The sequence below is a fragment of the Amphiprion ocellaris genome, chromosome 7 (genome assembly GCF_022539595.1).
Source record: "Amphiprion ocellaris isolate individual 3 ecotype Okinawa chromosome 7, ASM2253959v1, whole genome shotgun sequence".
NCBI lineage: Eukaryota > Metazoa > Chordata > Actinopteri > Pomacentridae > Amphiprion > Amphiprion ocellaris.
Window position 1 is genome coordinate 33,558,011 of NC_072772.1, and position 19,719 is coordinate 33,577,729.

At 40.5% G+C, this 19,719-nt stretch overlaps 2 protein-coding genes across 3 annotated transcripts in view; both read right to left on the bottom strand.

Moving 5' to 3' along the window:
• Positions 1-2,264: 2,264 nt before the first annotated feature.
• On the bottom strand, positions 2,265-13,248 carry zmp:0000000529 (WD repeat-containing protein 20). Its single transcript, XM_023272500.3, has 4 exons — positions 12,617-13,248; positions 8,772-8,954; positions 6,806-8,212; positions 2,265-4,503 (listed from the first exon to the last, which is right to left on the bottom strand). Exons 1-4 carry the CDS (start codon positions 13,007-13,009, stop codon positions 4,456-4,458), a joined length of 2,031 nt encoding a protein of 676 aa, XP_023128268.1. The 5' UTR covers positions 13,010-13,248; the 3' UTR covers positions 2,265-4,455.
• A 1,867-nt stretch (positions 13,249-15,115) lies between these two features.
• LOC111587029 (mitogen-activated protein kinase kinase kinase kinase 5-like) overlaps positions 15,116-19,719 on the bottom strand; it is a 51,580-nt gene continuing 46,976 nt past the window's right edge. For both annotated transcript variants that reach the window (XM_055011978.1, XM_055011979.1), the window contains 4 exons: positions 19,055-19,123; positions 17,954-18,040; positions 17,745-17,871; positions 15,116-15,813 (listed from right to left, as the gene is read on the bottom strand). In XM_055011978.1, coding sequence (XP_054867953.1) covers positions 15,717-15,813; positions 17,745-17,871; positions 17,954-18,040; positions 19,055-19,123 — 380 coding nt within the window. In that variant the 3' untranslated portion in view covers positions 15,116-15,716. The remainder of the gene's footprint in view (positions 15,814-17,744; positions 17,872-17,953; positions 18,041-19,054; positions 19,124-19,719) is intronic.

Below are 19,719 nucleotides of genomic sequence, written 5' to 3' on the forward strand. Positions count from 1 at the left end.
GGTGGGAAGTCGCAGACAGGTAACATGAGAAAACGCAGAGAGAATCCAAAAAGAACCCTAACAAATGTGCATAAAAATACCAGAAACAAAAGGTTCTGCTGAGAAACGCCTCCTCAGCCTGCAGAGGTGTTAGTTTAGACCTGGTTCTGGACCTTTTCAGTCTCACATAGTGATTCCTGACAACATTTCTCCTAAAATATCCATTGTGCAGCGTTAAACTGCCAAAATTAAGAAAGTAAACATGGATGAATTTCAAAATAAAAGACATCAGACCGAATAATAAACAAACATTAAGTCAGATTATTACCTCAAATACTAAAACCTTTCAAGATGCTCGATGCAAAGAAGGCTGATCTGAAGAAAACCTCAAAATTACATTGTCTGGTTCCACGACATCCAACTAAATTCGCTCGAAATTTACGCCATTTAAGTGTCAAATCAACAGAATCCAGTTTTAAAGTGCCAATTATTTCAGTTTTCATCGAGCCGACTTGTTGTAAAGTCGGGTTTTTATCAAGCTGCTTCCATTTTATCAGTGCTTTAACTGATTAAACATCCAGAAAAACTCAATATGAAAGATTATTTTCATTATTAACACATCTGATAATCATTTTAAAATGAGTAGGTGGTAAATCTAGTGCACTCTGAGTAAGTTGGTCAAAAAAGGCCCAAAATAGCATCATAAATTCCAATTAGAGCAATTGTGCTGAAACTGAGATTGATTCAGATGCAATTTGAGCATCAATAACTATTTATGGTCCCAAAACATGAAAATAAAAAGGTAAAAATGTCATCTTAGTCGAGGATATTACAGCTTCAAATACTGGTGAGTAAAAGAGTGAATTTGTTGCTGAAAGTTTGATTTAGAAGAAAGATTTTGCACCGAAATGTCGCCACAAAAACACAGATTTTAATTCTATAAATGCAGGAACTTTCATTTAATATCATCAGTTAGTCAGGGGATCAATTTGGCGACTTAAAAGACATTAATTTGAATGTAAATCTTGCAGATTTTAATGTCTAATTTCTGTAAAGTCGGGTTTTCATCAAGCTGCTTCCATTTTTTTGGTACTTTAATTGATTAAACACCCAGAAAAACTCACAATATGAGAAAACTGAGAAATGAGAAGATGAGAAATCTTTAACCAAAAATAATTACCAAAATTGTTTCCGATTGATGTTTCATCAATGCACTAAATGATAAATTGAATTATTTCAGTCTTAGAGAGCTGCTTAATGTCAAATGATACAGATTACATGTATATTGAGGATCAATTGAGGCCACATCTGCTTAAAAACAATTAATAAAATGTAAATATTCCACTTGCACAAGCCACAAAGCAGAGTATTTGACAATTTTAACCAAAAATAATCACCAAATGTCTTTCCAATTGATGTTATATCAGTGCACAAATTGATAAATCACCCTTTTTTCAACCTTTAAGAGCTGCTTGGTTTGTTTAAGTTAATATAAACATGTATATTGAGGATAAGTAGAGGCCATTTCTGCTTAAAAACAACTGTTAAAATGGAAATATTCAACTTTTGTTTACCAGGATGGACAGTATTTTACCATTTTAACCAAAAATAATCACCAAATTTCTTTCCAATTGATGTTTAACCAATGAACTAATTGATAAATTTGTGTATTTCACCCTCACTGTCTTTCATAAATTACTATAAACATGAGTATTGAGGCCACTTCCACTGAAAAACAACAAATATTCAACTAAGAGGGAGTTTATTTTGGAATTTGAACCAAAAATAAAGCCCAAAACACCTTTTTGCAGGCAGCACAAAGTAGCTAATATGATAAACTGTGTTTGTTTGCAACTGATTTTGGTTTATTTTCAGATAAAACATCAGGAATCGGGCATCTTCTAGAGATTTTATAACATTTTTTAACATCATTTTTGCAGTGTGCATTATTTACCTCTCTGCTGTAAACCATAATTTACTCTGCATTGTTTCACATTTTTGCATTATTTAGTTCTATTATTTTTATATTTGACTGGTTTTGTGTCGATTTTTAAGCTACTACATGCTTGAAACTTCCTTCTGGATCGATTTATTGAATCTGACAGAACAGAAATGAATCTAGATGTTATCAAACCCTGCAGAGGCAAAGTTCAGTCTTGCAAAGGGAACAAACCTGTTTTGTTTTATTAAACCAGCCGTGAATCCACGAATTTGTGTGGTTTTAGTTTCTGGAAGCTGCTTCCTGCACAGACGTCAGATCAAACGACAAAACAAAACCCTGAACGTGCAGCTCAGGATGGACTGTGGGTTTATTTTATGTGCAAAGCTCCTGCAGGAGGCGATTGAGGTGCGACAGGAATGAAGACAGTAGATGGTGTTTGTTTGTTTACCTTGGGAATGTGCGACAGTGTTTGTTTGTTTGTTGGCGTTTTCCAGAACCAACGGCTGTCTGTGCTCGACTCCAAAGATTTTTGCTCTCGGGGGGACGAACCGGAGAAACTCTATCACACAAAATAAAAACACGTTGACATCTTCAAGCTCCCTAAAACAGCAGACATTCGGGTTATAACTGTTGCTATGTACAATAGAAGGATCTTCATATATTAATATTCTTCGTCTTTTTCCCGCTTCGTCTTCGCTCGGTCGCTGCTCTCAAGTCTTTATCTTACGTTTTTTTGTATTTATAGAGTATTTTCATTATGTACAGTATAAATTACTACACAGTCTTGTGATAAAATAAATAACTTAAATACATGGCCGTGGCTTTCGCAGTGTCTCTGGCACGAAGGGGGGAGGATGGAGGAGCAGACGGAGCCTGGCCGGACGTTCGCTCCTGGATGCTTCATTCGGTTACAGACGTGGAGGAGGAACGACGCCGATGCAGTTTGTTCTGCCGAGAAACACGAAGGGCTGAAGCTGGGAATGAAAGGTTTATTCCCACGGTGGCGTCGAGGCGGGAAACTGCTCCTGAAAACCTCGTCTGAAGTAGATCATCTGGACGTTTAGCAGCTCTCATGTCTGGTTTTTGGCAGGTGTCCGTTTATTTTATTCAACTTTGACTGGAAAACTAACCGTTAGCTACTAATCTGAAACTGGTGAAATAGAGAATTAAGCATCAGCTAAACCTTAGCTAACAAGAACAAGTCTTAAATTATTTCCTCCTGTTGCCACCAAAGTTGGTGTTCTACGTCCTTTATTTGTCCAAAAGTATACAGACACCTGAACATTACGGTTGTCTGATTCATTTGTTGATCGACTGGCTCAAAATTTAATTGATCCGACGATTTCCAAAGTGTCTTCTAAGAGGAGAAAAGCTCTACATCAGCAGTCTTCCAGGATTAATCCACCATTTTGGCAGCAGGAGGATCAAACTACCTGTAAACACCCCCATGTTTTCACAACTTTGAACTCTTCTAACCTGCAGATTCTACCTTATTTAACCTTTAACTGAATGTTTACTCTGACAACAGGTCAAAGAAGCATTCATCCTGGCTGCATTTTGTGCCAAAAAGTCGAGTGTAAACAGCAGTTTGTGTATCTAAGCTCAATGTTTGATCGTCTACAAACAGCAGCTAACTTCTCTCTCAATTAATATGGTTACTAAAACATGCATCACGAGGCATGTTTTGCTTCTTTTAGTAATTCTGGTCAGTTGGTATCACAGATTTATACAATGAAAACATAAAAACACTGACTTAACCTGTAGTTTTGGTGGCAAACCCTTAGAGAAACTGTCTAAAACTTCTTAAATATGCTGCAAATACTAGATTCTAATGATGATTTAGAGTTGAATTAGGCTAAAAAAAAAAAAAAAAAAAAAAAGAACTGTGGCCCATTTAGCTTATGACTTTCTTTACCTGGCAACCAATCGATAGTAGCTATGATTTTAGCCGAATCAGATTTTTGACTTTGTTGAGCTCCGACACTGATGTTGCAGCTCCAGTTGATCCAAAAAGTGTTGGTTGGGGTTCCAGTCAAGGTTCTTTGCTCATTAAATTGGAAGAACCACTTGTTTGTGGATCTAAATTGCACTTGGGGGTGTTAACAAGATGCAAACTTTTGCTAAAATATCCCTGCAAGCTGTACGATTAGGAAAACATCCCTAAATCAAAGAGGTGTCCACAAACATTTGGCCAAGAAGTTCTTATCGTCCAACTACCAGAAGTTAGCCTCACAAGCTAACTTAGCCTGGATTTAAGCTGATATCCATTTGCTTTTGTTCCCAAACTATGAATCTGTTTAAAGACTTCATGAATCTGTTGAGTTTTTCAGGATTCAGGAGGAGTTTCCCACCTTCTGGTTCATGGCGAGTACAGAGAGTTATACTGAGGGTAAAATACTGCAGTGGTGGGGAGGTTCAGTCTCTGGGTGTTGGCCCCAGATCTGACATTTCCCAGGGTCGATGTGGAGAGAAGAAGACGACGACGAACAAGGGAGGAGATGGAGGGAGGGATGAGTGCAAATCTTCTCCTCCAGCTATACCACCGTGCCGCTTGGAGAGTTTCCGTTCTGTGCTGTCAAGTTCTGAATGAGAGACACAAAAACACAAAAGGAGAGTCAGAATGCGGAGACAATCACAGCACAAAATAGAAAAAAACACTTTAGAGTGCAGGAAGATGAAACGCCGCCACCGAGAGGAAAATCCCCTCCAACTGTTGAGTCATTTCTGAGTTGAGCTTTGAAAAATCGACTCAACTTGTTCACAGAAAATCGGGGAACTTTCAGACTCGGTTTGGCTCACAATTTACATGAAAAAACAGGAAAACAAAAGTCAAAACTAGCAGTAAGTAGGTTAATTACAGCGTCATAATGAATGTCCTGAATTAAATAAAACCACAGCAGAAAGTGGGATGACCTCAATTCAGAGGAGAAAATCTCCACATAATTTAAAGAGCCTCAATATGAGACTATAACTTTAAAAAAGACCTCAATCCCAAAACCTCAACACCAACGGACATGAAGCAGCTTCAGTCCTCAGCTTGTCATGTCTTCATCTTCATCACATAATGTATTCAAACAGCTATTCTGGTAAGAAATGAAGCATTGGAAGTCATTTAAGGCCATTTCAGGTTTCCGCATGTCCGATGTGGACTTTGAAGGCAGACAGCAGAAGCACAACTGGTTCTGTCAATACTACAATACAGACAATAGTGTCTGAAAAGCTGACATTTTGCACTTTTTACAGGATATAACAGCAGGTTAGAAATTAGACTGTAATACAACATCCGTGTGATTATTTATGAGGTGTACCGAGCACAGTCGGCAGACATAGCACGAGATATCTGGAGATTTTAGACATTTCCACAGTACATCATTGACAGCATAGGATACCTGGAGATTTTAGACATTTTTAGATTACATCATTGATAGCACAGGTTGTCTGGAGATTTTAGACATTTCCAGTGGACATCATTGATAGCACAGGATATCTGAAGATTTTAGACATCTCTACAGGACATTATTGATAGCATGGGATATGTGGAGATTTTAGACATTTCTAAGGAACACCATGGATACCACGAAATATCTTGTCCTTTTACACATTTCTAAAGAACACTATGGATAGCACAAAATATCTGGAGATTTCAGACATTTCTAAAGAACACTATGGATAGCACAAAATATCTGGAGATTTTAGACATTTCCAAATGACACCATTGATAGCACGGGATATGTGAAGATTTTAGACATTTCAAGAGGACACCTTTGACAGCATGGGATATCTGATGATTTGAGACATTTCTAAAGAAAGTCATTGATAGCACAAAATATCTGAAGATTTTAGACATTCCACTGAGTCTTAGCACCATTGACTGAAAGCATGTTCAAATCAAAACACCTCCAATGTTCAGCAGTGACTACTTCAGTTACAACTATAAATTAGTGGAAGATGGACAAATTCCTCTCAAGTCTCTCCTCGGGACTAAGGCTGAGACGACTAGTTGTAATAGTTGACCACAACTACCTAGCACCTGAGTAGTCAACTAATTGGGTAATTCAGATAGTATGATTCTCCCACAATTTAAGAGTAAATCTTTAACAGAAACACTCTGATAACTCTTAAAGTTATGTATTTTTAAGGCATCAATGTTCATTTCACACACAAATTTTCACTGTGGTCGATTTACAAAGCACCCTGACCTGAACGTTGATTGCTTTTTCCAAGAAAAGTAAATCTCTGAGTTTTAGTTTCCAGTCAAAAATCTATTGTAGGGAATAAAGAATCACATTTCAGGTTCCATTAAAGACTGACAGGCCGTAGCAAAGGCATGAAAGATTGTTACTTTCCAGGATGAGTCTGTAGCTGAAGAATAAGGAATCAGTTACTGGACATCAAGCGCCATGCGACCAAATTACTGCCAGATTTCGGAGGAGCTTTCATTTGTACCTGCTTCCCATTGAAGGAGCTCAAACACATAAAGACGTTCTAAAATCTCCAGAAATCCTGTGCCATATCTTCAAATTGTGCTTGGCACACCTCAAGAATAATCATATTACCACAGTACTGCAGTCCAAACTGGAACCAGCTGCTGTTTCCTCATGTGTTATTCTGTTGTCAATATAAATGGAAATGCAATCGACCAACTGTGGAATCAACAGAAAAATGCCTGCTGATCGGCCTGCACAGTGGGACATGGAAAACAAGATTTGGCCGTTAACAGGTTTACTTATAAAAATGATTTTGGTTCCAGCTTCTACAATGTCACAAATTGCTGGTATTAGTCACTAATTACACCAAAGTAAATTAATTTTAGACTGTTGAGCTCTCCGGACACTAATTACAATAAGCATTAATCTGTAACTGAAAAGTTAACTGGAGACGTACCGCCTTCCCCGGCCGAGCCCAGGTACAGATGAGGCCTTCCTGGCAGGCTGTGATGATGCAGTCGTCCATGAACACCAGGACCGTCAGCCTCTCATGTGCAATCTTCTTGCAAACCAGCGGCTCCAGCAGCGGCACCTCGTGCATTCGAGGGCACAGCGTAGTTCCCAGGACCTTGGCGGCGTCCAGCCGGTTGCTCCGTGGCGCCACGTTGATCTTGTCGTTGCTCTTGCTGATGTTGCCCAGACTGTGGTAGCGCTTGTGCTCCTTTTCCACCCCACCGCTGCCACTGGACTTGTCTGACTTGCGCTCCTGCAGGGACAGCGTGGCGAAGCGGCCGATGCTGAAGGGGGTGCTGTTTCCTCCGCTGCTGCTGCCTCCCCCTCCTCCGCCTCCCCCGCTACCCTCAGAGGCGCCCTGGCCCTTGGAGGCGTTGGCCACCGCGGGGTGGGGCAGGGAGTTGGAGCGCGACAGCGAGCGAGGAAGCGGTAAAGGAAGGGTTGGCGGGTTGGGCGTGCCGGTGTTAGTGTTGGGTGGGTGATGGTGTCCCTCCACACTGCCGCTTCCTCCCCCACCTGAGGTGCTGTTGACTCCCCCACTGCCAGAGTTGGACAGCGAGGGTCCAAAAGTGTTAGTAAAGGCGCGAGACAGCGGCAGGCGAGGGTACAACACGTCATCTGTCAGGTCCCACAAACAGAACTGGGTGTCCTGCCCCACTGAGCCAAACCGGTATGTGACCGATGCCGAGCCGCCTTTAGAGCTGTGCCGAGAAAGACGCGATAACGTGCTGCTCGTTCGAACCCGGCCAAAGTGCATGGAGTTATTTGGCGTCCCCTGGTGGAGGTCTTCCTCGCTGCCGCTGAGCTCCATAGGCTCGTCGTCTTCCAATGAAGTCGTGAAGGGATCAAACGCTACGACATTGACCCAGGACTTGTGGCCGTGACCCCTCGCTACCACCCGGCTCTCTGCAAACGACCACACAGTAACCAGATCATCCTCCCCTCCGGTGGCCAGATATTTACCATCAGGACTCCACGACACACACAGAAGCCCGCCAAAGTAGCTCTTCATGACGCCCTGCAGCTCCATTGAGTCGAAGTGGAAGACGCGCAGGCAGCCGTCCTGACCGACGCAGGCCACGTGAACACCATCTGGTGAGAAGGCAAATTCGTTGAGGCCTCCCTCGCCGACGGCCCACCGCAACAATGGGTTGCGTGGCGTCTTGGTTTTGCAGGCGTAGACTGCGAAGCCTTCGCCCTGCCGCAGCAGAGAGTACTGTGGTGCTGTAGTGCCACATGGGTGGTCCACATTGTAGAGGTAGAGGTGACCGCTGGCGTGGGAGGCCAGAAACAAGTTCTCCGACTTAGGAAGCCATTTTAGACACGTTACCTTGGATTTGTCTATCAACCTCTGGAAAAAAGGAGAGAGGTGGGTAGAAGGAGAAGGACAGGATGGAGAAAAGGATTTAGAGAGAGAAGGAAAGAAGGGAGGAATAGGTGAGGAAGATAATACAAACACAAGTCACCGCAAAGGTAGCAAAATACGTGATCACAAATCAAAAGCTCATGCAGAAAGAAGATCCACAGAGATCAAGAAACAAACTGGAGCACAGACTGAAACAAGAGAGAAGGTACAAGACAAAGATTTAGAGAAGCAAATCCCAGAGAGGTGAACAGATGCAGGAGACACACAAACACAAAGTCTGCATGCAGCAGTGAACACACACCTCCTATCTTCTAAATTTAATTGGGAATCCCATTAAAGGAATCCCATTAAAGAGAAAGAGCTAGTTCAGGAGACAGTAAAAGAACGTGAAGCCTCGTTGCATTTCTAGGCAACAACACAGCTTCCAAACTGGGGCAGAAAAATCGATATAGAGAATGACAGATTACTTGTGTTGTATTGCAGCAGGCTTTAATCGCAAAAACAGAAAGAGCTGCAACTCCGACCTGGGAAACAAATCAAATACCTCCTCGTTGAAGAGTTTACTGGTTTCCTTCTTGATGGGGTCGAGATACTGGACCTGTCCGGCCGAGAAACCCACGATGAGCGCTACACTCTCCGCCGTGGCCGAGTACTGGTTGAAGTCGTGACACGTCGGCTGGGTTCCCTTGTAAATTCTCTTGTCTATCGGCTTGCTGAGGTCCACGGCCTGCAGGCGACAGAGAGGGGAAAGAAAACCATTACACACAAGCAAATTAAAAAAAAACTTTCAGGGACATTTAGAGGTCTTTAAACCAGCGTCATGTGTCCCAGAGGAGGTAAAAACCAACAATCTCTTACAGTTTCAACCATCTGCTGACGATGTGCGTCACACTCTCGCAACATTTGTTATCAGGTGACGTGTTTTTCTTACTTTGACCAACCAATTCAAGTGCAGAAAATGAAAAGTCACATTGAGACATTTCCTGTGCAGCTACAACATTTTTCATCTCTCCAGACAAAAAGCATCAGGGTTTGGTGTCAGAAAGGTTTCTTTGTGAAGCTGCAGACATTTATCAATCAAACAAGGAGGAAAAAGATGCAAACAACTAACATAACCGCAATCCAGTGATTCTGTAATAATAACCTAAATACATCTGTGCTTTTCTCTGCTGCAAGCCAGAGTATCAGCGGCAAAAAGGGCAATTTATATGGTTTAAATGTTGTAGAAAGGCAAACCTTTCCTCTCAATAAATGTAAATTCTGAGGCATTCTTTTCTTCAAGGAAAACTTCCTATTAAATGCAGGATATCAGTGAGTGAATGTGATGTAGATGAAGCATCAAATAGTGATTTCCTGTCAGAAGAAGCAGCTAAAGTTGTTTTCATTTGGACCTTCTTCACTGTAAATACAACCACTGATGAAACAACACTGACATGAAACACAGACGTCTAAAAACCACTGATGCACTCGACGTCTTTTCCAATTTTACCTGCAAACCTACAAATAAAAGCTAACTTGGAAATCCTAGAAAAAACGGCATTAACAACATTTGATCATCTATAACTTCTAGAGTATCTAGACTGAACATTAGAGATGCAACATCAACACCAGACCTGAAACTGTTCATCTGTTTACTGTCACTTTATTTACACTTTGTTGACTGTAGATTTCATTTTAATGGATATATAAAGGGGTTGTCATCAATATACACTCTATAACTCAAAGTGAATAGGTTTCTTTGGTTTCTTTCTGCAAAAAAGGTTTAGTGTCTGGCATTTTGGCATATAATTTTGGATTATGAGCGGATAGAGGAGCAGGAAAAGAGTTGGAATTCAAACCAAACCACTCAACTATGAACTAATTTATTAAAAATAGAACCAATCCTCATTCTCAGGGTGTTTTCTCAAAGCTGCTAACATCTTAGAGTTACAGATAGGAGCATCAGTGCCACCGACATCAATCTTCAACACCTACAGACGTATGAAAGTATCTCCAGTTTGGAAGAGCCTTAATGAGGAGGTTGGAGGGGCGGTGGACGCTTCAGTCACAGGATTTTTTTCCACTTAGTTTTGTTTTATTTTGCGAGACAAGTCTCGTTTCACTCACTGTTTGGTTCAGTTTGGTAAAAGATCCTGACTTGGGTTTAAATATATCTTTTCACAGACATGTTAGGAAGCAAACTTCTCGTGGCATCTATTTCCGACGTTCACGGATTCTTATAAATCTATCAGAACAATGTGTGCATTGAAACCATGATGCTAAAAGGTGCAATATGTGACACCAAATAGTCCTGAAATGATAACTTAAACACTAAAATCTCTTATTTACTAAAGTATTCAGACCCTTTATTTGTGTTCAGGTGCTTCCAGTTTGATTTGTTAACAATCCGTGAGATGTTTCTAGAACATCTGGTCCAACAATCAGGACAAAAACCAATCCTGAAGCAGAAGAACTCTCTTTAGACCTCAACTGTAGTCGGTTATAGATCAAGATGACAGAATAAAACTGTTTCTGAAGCCGTCGAGAGCAAAGTGGAATCAATAAACTCCCAGACAGAAGAAGTCTGGAACCAGAAGGACTCTTTAAGAACCTCCTTTAATGGGAAGAAATAACGAGAAAACCCACACAAATCCAGACAGCAAAGCTTCTGCAGACAAGAATCTTTGTAGGTTTCTGAATCAAAAGTCTCCTAGAATGTCTTTCCTGTCATAGTTAAGGGTTTCTGATTACAGATGGAGGAGAAAATGTCAGTTTCATTGATTTTAAATTTTATAAATCCTGCAGATCAATAAATTAAACACTAAAATCTCTCACTGATGAAAGTATTCAGACTATTTGTGTTCAGGTGCTTCCAGTTTGATTTATTAACAATCCATGAGATGTTTTTAGAACTTCGCTGGAAATGTCGCAAATTGAACGGCGCATCTGATCCAACAATCAGGAGACAGACCAATAGTCCAAGAACTCTCTGAAGACCTCACCTGCAGTCGGTTATAGATCAGGACGACAGAATAAAACTGAAGCTCAGAGTTTCCGGGAGAAAAGTGGAATCAATAAACTGTCAGATGGAAGAAGTCTGGAACCAGAAGGACTCTTTAAACTGAGAACCTCCTTGAAAGGGAAGAAATAAGGAGAAAATTTGACGGGAAAGCTTCAGGACACCTGAATCTGTAGAGGTTTCTGATATTAAAAGTCTCCTAGAACGTGTTTCCTGTCGTCATTAAGAGTTTCTGAGTAAAGATGGAGGAGAAGATGCCCGTTTTATTGATTTTAAATTCAATAAATCCGGCAGATCCGGTGTTTTAAAGGTTCAATGGAAAACATTTGCAGCTTCTCCACTCTGATTTTGTGATTTTACATCGTAGTAAACTGATTATTTTTGCATTTTGGATGAACAAGTTGGGCTCCGGGACATTGTTATGATAATTTCTTCTTTACGGACGGAACAACTGATCATTTCATCCACAAAATAACATACATGGAGAGAATTTTGCTGTCTTATTAAGCCATAAATTCAGGTTACCTGTCAAAATCATGTGCTCAGCTGTTGAGTTTAGGTATTAGAGGAGGAAAATCACACAAGATGCATCACCTTTAATGACTTGTAGACAGGTCAGAGGATGAATTTTAATTATTTCACAGCTGAATTGTTTTTTGGAGCGTAAACTATAAACTCTGCTGGTTTCTTCACTGAAACAAGCATCGGAAATATGAAATACGGAGCGCACATCTCTGCTTTTGTGTTTGCATCATAGAAACCACGTACGGAGACAAATCCTTACTGGAAAATATAGACAGCTGCACAAACTAAATGCATTATTAGCAGGAGGCGATGCAGCTAGCTGGAAGCACTGAGCTCTATGGAGAAGCCTGTGTGAATGCTAGTGATGCTAAAAACAAGCTGTGGAAGGAGAAAGTGGAGGACACACAGAAAACCACCTGAATCTGAGTTATGAGGATGTTTTAGTGGATAAACTGGTCAGAAACAGTGGTGATGTTGATGTTTTTCTGGCCTGTTTAACCTGCTGATGGGAGAACAGGGAGGCTGCAAGGATAATGAGGGGTTTTCTGCATCAAAACCAACAATATGTTGACTTTGTGCTGATTAATAATTCACCTTGCAGTGTCCCTCCACAGCTGCAGCCTCCAGACCCAGACCGGGGAGGCTGGTTTTAGCGTCCGGGCTGTACGGAGGCTGCAGCTCCGGAGGCTCTCTGCGGCGGATGGAGCCGCTGCCTCCTCAGCCTCCTCAGCCGCCCGATGCGCCACTCGGCCGGGCTCCACTGCTCCATCTTGCATTGCATAACGGGCGGAGATGTGCCGTTAAAACACATGACAGCGGCTCCCAGCATCCCCCTGGCAGCTTAGCATGCTAGGCTAGCGGCTCACCTTCTTGATGTTGGTGTAGGTGTAGAAGTAGAGCTCCCGGCCGATGTTGAAGCACACCCGCTCCGACTCCTCGCTCGGGTCTTCGGGCTGCAGCTTCACCATGGACACCCGGACCGGAGGCAGGAAGCCTGCCGGGGACGAGTTGGCCGCGGCATTGGAGGAGGAAGATGCGGCGGCGGCGGCCCCGGGCCCCGGCAGCAGCCCGACCCCTCCGCCGGGTATCGGACCGGGGCCGACCCCGGGGCCCAGCGTGGCTCCGGTGGACGGACCCCGCGGCAGCCCGCCCCGCTGCTGGGAGTCGGAGAGGGTGAGCAGCTTGTAGGAGCCCTCTCTGGTCCGGAACTGGGATTTAATCTCATTGATATCCTTCAGAGCGCCGCCATCTCCGGCCATTTTCAGTACAAACAAGCCGCACAGGAAACACAGATTCTGACCTGGAAACAATCACGCCGCGACGGAGGGACGAGCAGCCGCGAAAAGGCAGACAAGAGGCGCAGCAGCCGAGCTCAGCGAGGCCGACCAGACACCCGGGCCGCTCCGCTGCATGTTATTCCGCCGCTGGCTGCCGCTTGGTCCCGCAGAGACAGCCCCTCTGAGCCGGTGTGAGCAGCATCCTCCGCCGGTCTCTGCCTCCTCCAGCGTCAGGACGTGACGGTGCGTCGCCCGCTGCTGCCGCTGACCGGCGCTGCTCAGTCCGGGGTAAAGAGAGGACAGCCCGCCCCGCTCCGTTCCACTTAGCCCCGGTTTAACCCCTAGAGACACCCGGCAGGACCACCGCTAATATACACATAAAGAATAATACGAGTACTGTAGTACTGGCTCAGAAATAAAAACACCCCATAATACTACAACTAGTACCACTACTACTACTACTAATAATTATATGAGACAGAAATATTGCCTCATAAATAAAAACTCCCACAAATAATAATACAATTTATGTTATATCATTATTACTATTATGATATATATATATATATATATATATATATATATATATATATATATATATATATATATATATATATATATATATATATATATATATACACAGTATAAATTAAATTAACATCAAATATTAGCTGGAAATCCTGAAGAAAAATTCTGTTATCAATCCAATTTAATTAAGTTTCAAATCAACTAATGAAATAGTAAATTAATAAATTACAGACAATATCAAATTGAATCAATTACCAACATTATTATGTTAATGTAGCCTATAATAATAATAAATAAATAATGTCTGTTCAGGAATTTTGTCTTTTGTCTCTTTAAAATAAAATAAGATTTACAAAGAAATGAATAAATACATTTTTATAGCAAGTATTAGTTCCAACAGAGAGGCTGGAAATCCTGAAGAAAAAACTGTTAAGCCAATTTAATTAAGTTACATCAACTTAGATTTAGTTTTAAATCAACTAGTGCAGCAGTCTGAGTTCAAATTTTTAAACTGAAGCAATTACCAACATTATTATGTCAATCCAACACATCAGAATGAGCTCTAATTTAAATTAATACTTTTTTATGTGATTATAATTGACATTATCTGTAATTTAACAAAATAGGGAAAATATGTAAAATAGATTTAAACAATTATTTCCCATTTTTCAGTTCTGAATATGCACAATTTTCCTTTCAAGTAACGGCAAATATCAGTAAAATAATTATTTTGATTTATCTGATGAGTTAAATAAGGTAAATATTGTGTAATTTCATGGCCACACTGCAAAAAAACAAATGACTTTTTTTGAAAATGCAGATTCTTATAGTTTCGGACAGTTTTTTTCTTTTTTTTTAGTTCACATGTAGATTAATGTCTTTTTTTTCTCTTATTTTACTAGATAATATCTGTAATTAAATAAAACTTAAAAAAATGTGATTGTGATGCACTTTTGATTTGGTTTTTAATTAATTTTTTTTACAGTCAACATGTAATTAAAAATGATTAATTTTAAAAAATTCTCAGATTTTACAGGACATTTTCTGTATTTTAATGAAACTCATTACTAAATTCTTTATATACATAACTAGTTTTTTTAAAGTTTTGACCTGTTTTTTGTTTTTTTGCATGTAATTCATTTTCTGTGATTTTTAACACATAATAAAAGTTAGAATAAATATTTTTCCATTTTTCAATCCTTAATAAATACACATTTCTTTCAAATAACAGCAAATATCTATAAAATTATGATTTTTTTTTGCTAATTTAAACACAGTAAAGCTGCAATTTTATGGTCACACATTGTAAAACAGCAAATTAAAATTTATAAAAATACAGTTTAGTGATTCGGATAGTGTTCTAATTTCAATACATATTATCTGTAGCAGTTAAAATCTGTAAAATAACAATAAATGGGCCAAAAAATACAATAGAAAACTGTTAAAACACTAATTTTTTAATGTGAATGTTACTATAGATGATCTAATTAACTTAATCTTCCACCTTCTATTCACTGATTTGTCCCATTTTCTTCCCAGATCAACACAGAATCACCTCAGTTTGTGCTAATTACCTTTATTACAGCAGTAAAACTTTGATCAAACACTGAAAACAAGCTCGGCTCACAAACACACGGCGGAGCATCAGTTTCAATCAGCAGAGACTCCTCTTAGTGTTGGAGGAGAGTCTTCCTTCACTAGTTTCTCAGCTGTTTGGATTCTCCATAAACCATCCATCCATCATCTATACACCGTTCAATCCTCATGAGGGTCACGGGTGGACTGGAGTCTATCCCAGCTCACTCTCACATTCACACCTACGGACAATTTAGAAACACCAATTAACCTGAGCATGTTTTTGGACTGTGTCCCCGGAGAAAGCCCACGCGTGTAGACGGAGAACATGCAAACTCCATGCAGGAGTTTGTCCGGGAAGCGTAACGGGGATCTTCTAGCTGCTTCCAAGCCGCGGTGCAGCCCCTCCACAAACCACAAAAGCATAAATAAGAGCAGTTTGCCTTCAGACGGAAGGACGAAGGCAGCAACAATCAACCATGTCAACATTTCCTCCTCCATCCAGATGTTTGCAATCCTTCCTGGTGCAGACATTTATACAGAGCTGGAAGTTTCCCACGATGCCCTGCTCCAGCTGGCGGGACGCTCAGGGCAGCATGACGTAGTTTTGGACGACTTCTAGGATGTACAGGTTGGACAAACCCGACTGGTCCTCGGTGGGACGTGTTTCCAAGACGACCCTCCTGAAAGAAGAAAATATACAAATGTTGAGTTGGTCCACCATTTTGGTCCAAGTATCTGGTGAAGACAATACCAGATACTACAGATACTTACCATCACGTTTATTAGGTGCTACTGTCTACTAGACCCCCTCTTACCAATTGTCTGCCAGACCCCTTGATTCGAGTAACCTTTTGCTCTGTTGTCTTACCCTCTGTCACTGATTAGCAACCAAATTAACCACTATTCACCATGGTAGTTCCATATAGCCCCTCCCTACCCTTTGATCCGTCCTCTGACGTCTATAAAACGTCTACCCTGACAACGCTCTGGGTCGACTTACCTTCATAGACCCAAACTCTGTGTTGGTAAATCCACCGTAGTACCAGAAATACCAATTAAACACACCACTACAGCAACCTTCAAAGGACCAAGGGTGAAATTTCTTCAACATATCTCAACAACTACTGGACGAAATTTATGTTTATTTGAGGATAAAACCTTCTGATCCTCTGATTTCACCTCTAGGGCCACAATGAGGTTCACGTTGTGGGTTGTCAACAATTATTGGACAGATTAGACTGAAATTCAGCCAACACATTCATATTAGATAGTCCAGTTCCTGTAGTAGTTCCTCTGTGAAACACACCACAGCAATCTCACGTTATAGTATAAAATTATAGTGGAAAAGAGACACGTAACAGCTTGTATCTCCTGTTATTATCGTCCTCTGATGGTTTGTTAATGATGTTGTGGAGCAACAAGAAAGAAAAGAGTTTTTCAAGACCATAGTAGCCAGTTTCATTGGTGTTTTTTCTTCAAGAAGCTTGATGCAGCTAAAAAAAAGTGGATTTATCCAGAATTTACAGGAAATTAGCTTGATTTTAGTGAGTCAAGTAGGGTTTCAGGCTCAAAATGGGCCTTCAGGCAGTGACAAAGCCTGACGGTAGTCTTATAATACACTTTGTTTAATGGAAATATCTGCATTTTACTGTTATTTCTGAGCATTTTATAAAGAAAAATGTATGTTATGCTTTAGTAAATGAAACAAAATTGGTAATTTCTAAAAAAAAAAAAAAAGTTTATCATTTTGATGTTGAATAAAACCTCTCTAGGAGGCGTCAAAAATTCTCATATGCAGGAAATACTCAACTGCTCGTCAAACAACTATATTTAACTAAAGTCAGATTTTTAGTTAGATCTGAACATCAGTGAAACATCTGTGAAAAGACTTTATCAACACGACTGCACAGCCTTCATTCGACTATTAGGAGCTAGACATTTTTCCAATAATCAGTATAGTTTTTTTTAACCAATTCATGATGAAAAACAATAATTCAAAATGAGCTACTTTGGCTCTGATTGGTCACATATAGTAACGGCTTATCAACACTGAAGCGTGAATCTCAAAAAGTCTCTCTCTTTTTAATAAAACATAAACAAAGATATTTCATTTAAGTTTTGTGTTCAAGTTTGTGTTTTTCAAAATTTGTACACCAAGATTTTGTTTACTTTTATGGCAAATATACACTACAGTTCAAAAGTTTGGGGTCACTTAGAAATGTCCTTATTTTTGAAAGAAAAGCATTTTTTTTCCAGTGAAGATAACATTAAATGAATCATAAATACAGTCTAGATGTTGTTAATGTGGTAAATGACTATTGTTTACTATTATAATATCAGATTGTCCCTGAACAAACCTCACATGCTGCCAAACTAATGACCTGACTGCTGTGCCTTTTGTTTAATTAGCTAAAGCTAGCATGCTAACATGCTAAAATCTAACTGCGAACAATAAACCAGCATGCTAACGTCATTTAAAGCTGCTAATGTTGCTCTAGGACTCCTCTAATTAGTCAAAATGTCTCCATGAGTTTCATTTTTCTCAACACCTCTGAACAGAAACCAGCTCCACATTAACACCCCAGCGGGTAGCGTTAGCTTCATGCTGTACCTGTCTGACTGCACCATTCTGAAGATCTTCCTGTGGTCGATGTTTTCCTCCAGAACCTCGCTGAAAACTTTCCCTCTCCTCTGCCAGCCATGACGCCAAACAGCCAACAGTGTGTCCTCAATATACACTGAAGGGACAAACACAGTCAGAACTGAGGGCTTTTATCTGGAGTTTTATACCATCGGTGGTTTGAGGCCGGTTGTTCTCACCTATAGACTCGACCTCATGAGAGAAGATGGTCTCATAAGGTCTGCTGCTCTTCAGTTCTCCTTCCAGACCGACTATATGAACGGACTCTACAGGACGGAGACTCAGAGTTAGAACATCAATGGACATGGACAAAACATGATGCTGGTGTAGATCCAATCATCCAAGATCCTGAAACTGTCCAACAAATAAACACCTCAGGCCGGTTTCTCAAAAATGTTTTAAATGATCTGTAGAGTTAAACCAGGTGAAAATGTGCTCCTAGGTGGGTTAATAGAGGAGGTTATAAAGATGGAAAATTTGGCTTATCTGGAAACTGCTTCGAAAACAGCTGCTCAAATATATGAAAACTTTACAAGAATACAAGAAAAAACTGGCGTGTCCAGGTTAGCAGAGGCAGGGATGTAAACAACAGTCATCATAGCATCTTTGGCTAACAGTTTAATTTGTCTTCTGCAGAAATGTTCCTTCATATTAAAGCAACCAGCATAGTGACATTTGGTGTTAAAGAGCTGGACATATGGCTGTACATCATGATGTGAAGCATGGTGGTGGCAGCATCATGATGTGAAGCACGGTGGTGGCAGCATCATGACGTGAAGCATGGTGGTGGCAGCATCATGATGTGAAGCATGGTGGTGGCATCATCATGACGTGAAGCACGGTGGTGGCAGCATCATGATGTGAAGCATGGTGGTGGCATCATCATGATGTGAAGCATGGTGGTGGCAGCATCATGACGTGAAGCACGGTGGTGGCATCATCATGACGTGAAGCACGGTGGTGGCAGCATCATGACGTGAAGCACGGTGGTGGCAGCATCATGACATGAAGCACGGTGGTGGCAGCATCATGACGTGAAGCACGGTGGTGGCAGCATCATGACGTGAAGCACGGTGGTGGCAGCATCATAATGTGAACCATGATGGTGGCAGCATCAAGATAAACATCCCTTTAATTTCTAGTAAAACAGCATCGTTTTGCAGCTTTTTGTTCTTTTATCTATCTTATCTACTTTAGTGCACAACAACATAATACACTGGTCCATGATTATAATGTCTATAAAACCTTCTGTACTGCGAAAAGAAACTTGTTCTACGTACTTTCCATGAGGACGAGCAGTGAGCTACTGTCCAGCTGGTAGACTTGAACAACATCTGGACAAGGTTTCTCTGTAAAACAACACATAAAGAACCATCGTCACAAACAAAAACAACAAGAAAAACAACAGTTGGAGTAGAAGGCAGAGGGTTTACAGTGAATTCAGACGGTGTTATTGTGTTTGTGGCCAACTCTGTCTAACAAAAAAGTCATTCTTATACGAATAATGTGCATTTATGTTTTGAAAGAAACATATTTACACATGTAACTGCGTTTAGGTACCAAAATGATATGGTTAGGTTCAAGAAAATATCACAGTTTGGGTTAAAAATGACCCTTAATCAAAATCATGAAAGCTTCTCCTCCATTTTCTAAGATTTATTGGGTGTGAAGGTGTTTCTGTTTTTACTTTGATAATTATGGCTTACCTTCAAAAAAAGCATTACAACAATTAATTAATTTGTGTTTTTATTCTGTAGTTTCAAGGACTGCAGATTGTTCAATCCCATAGAAGCGTGTAATAAAAGTTGAGTTTCATGATATTCTTATTTATTGAGATGCACTAAAAATGATATAAAAGAAGCAAAAGTGAAGCAAGAAAACAAATGCAAACGTGCTGGTTTCGCTTTAAAAATGCAGTTTAGTTGTACAGGAATGTCACTTTTTT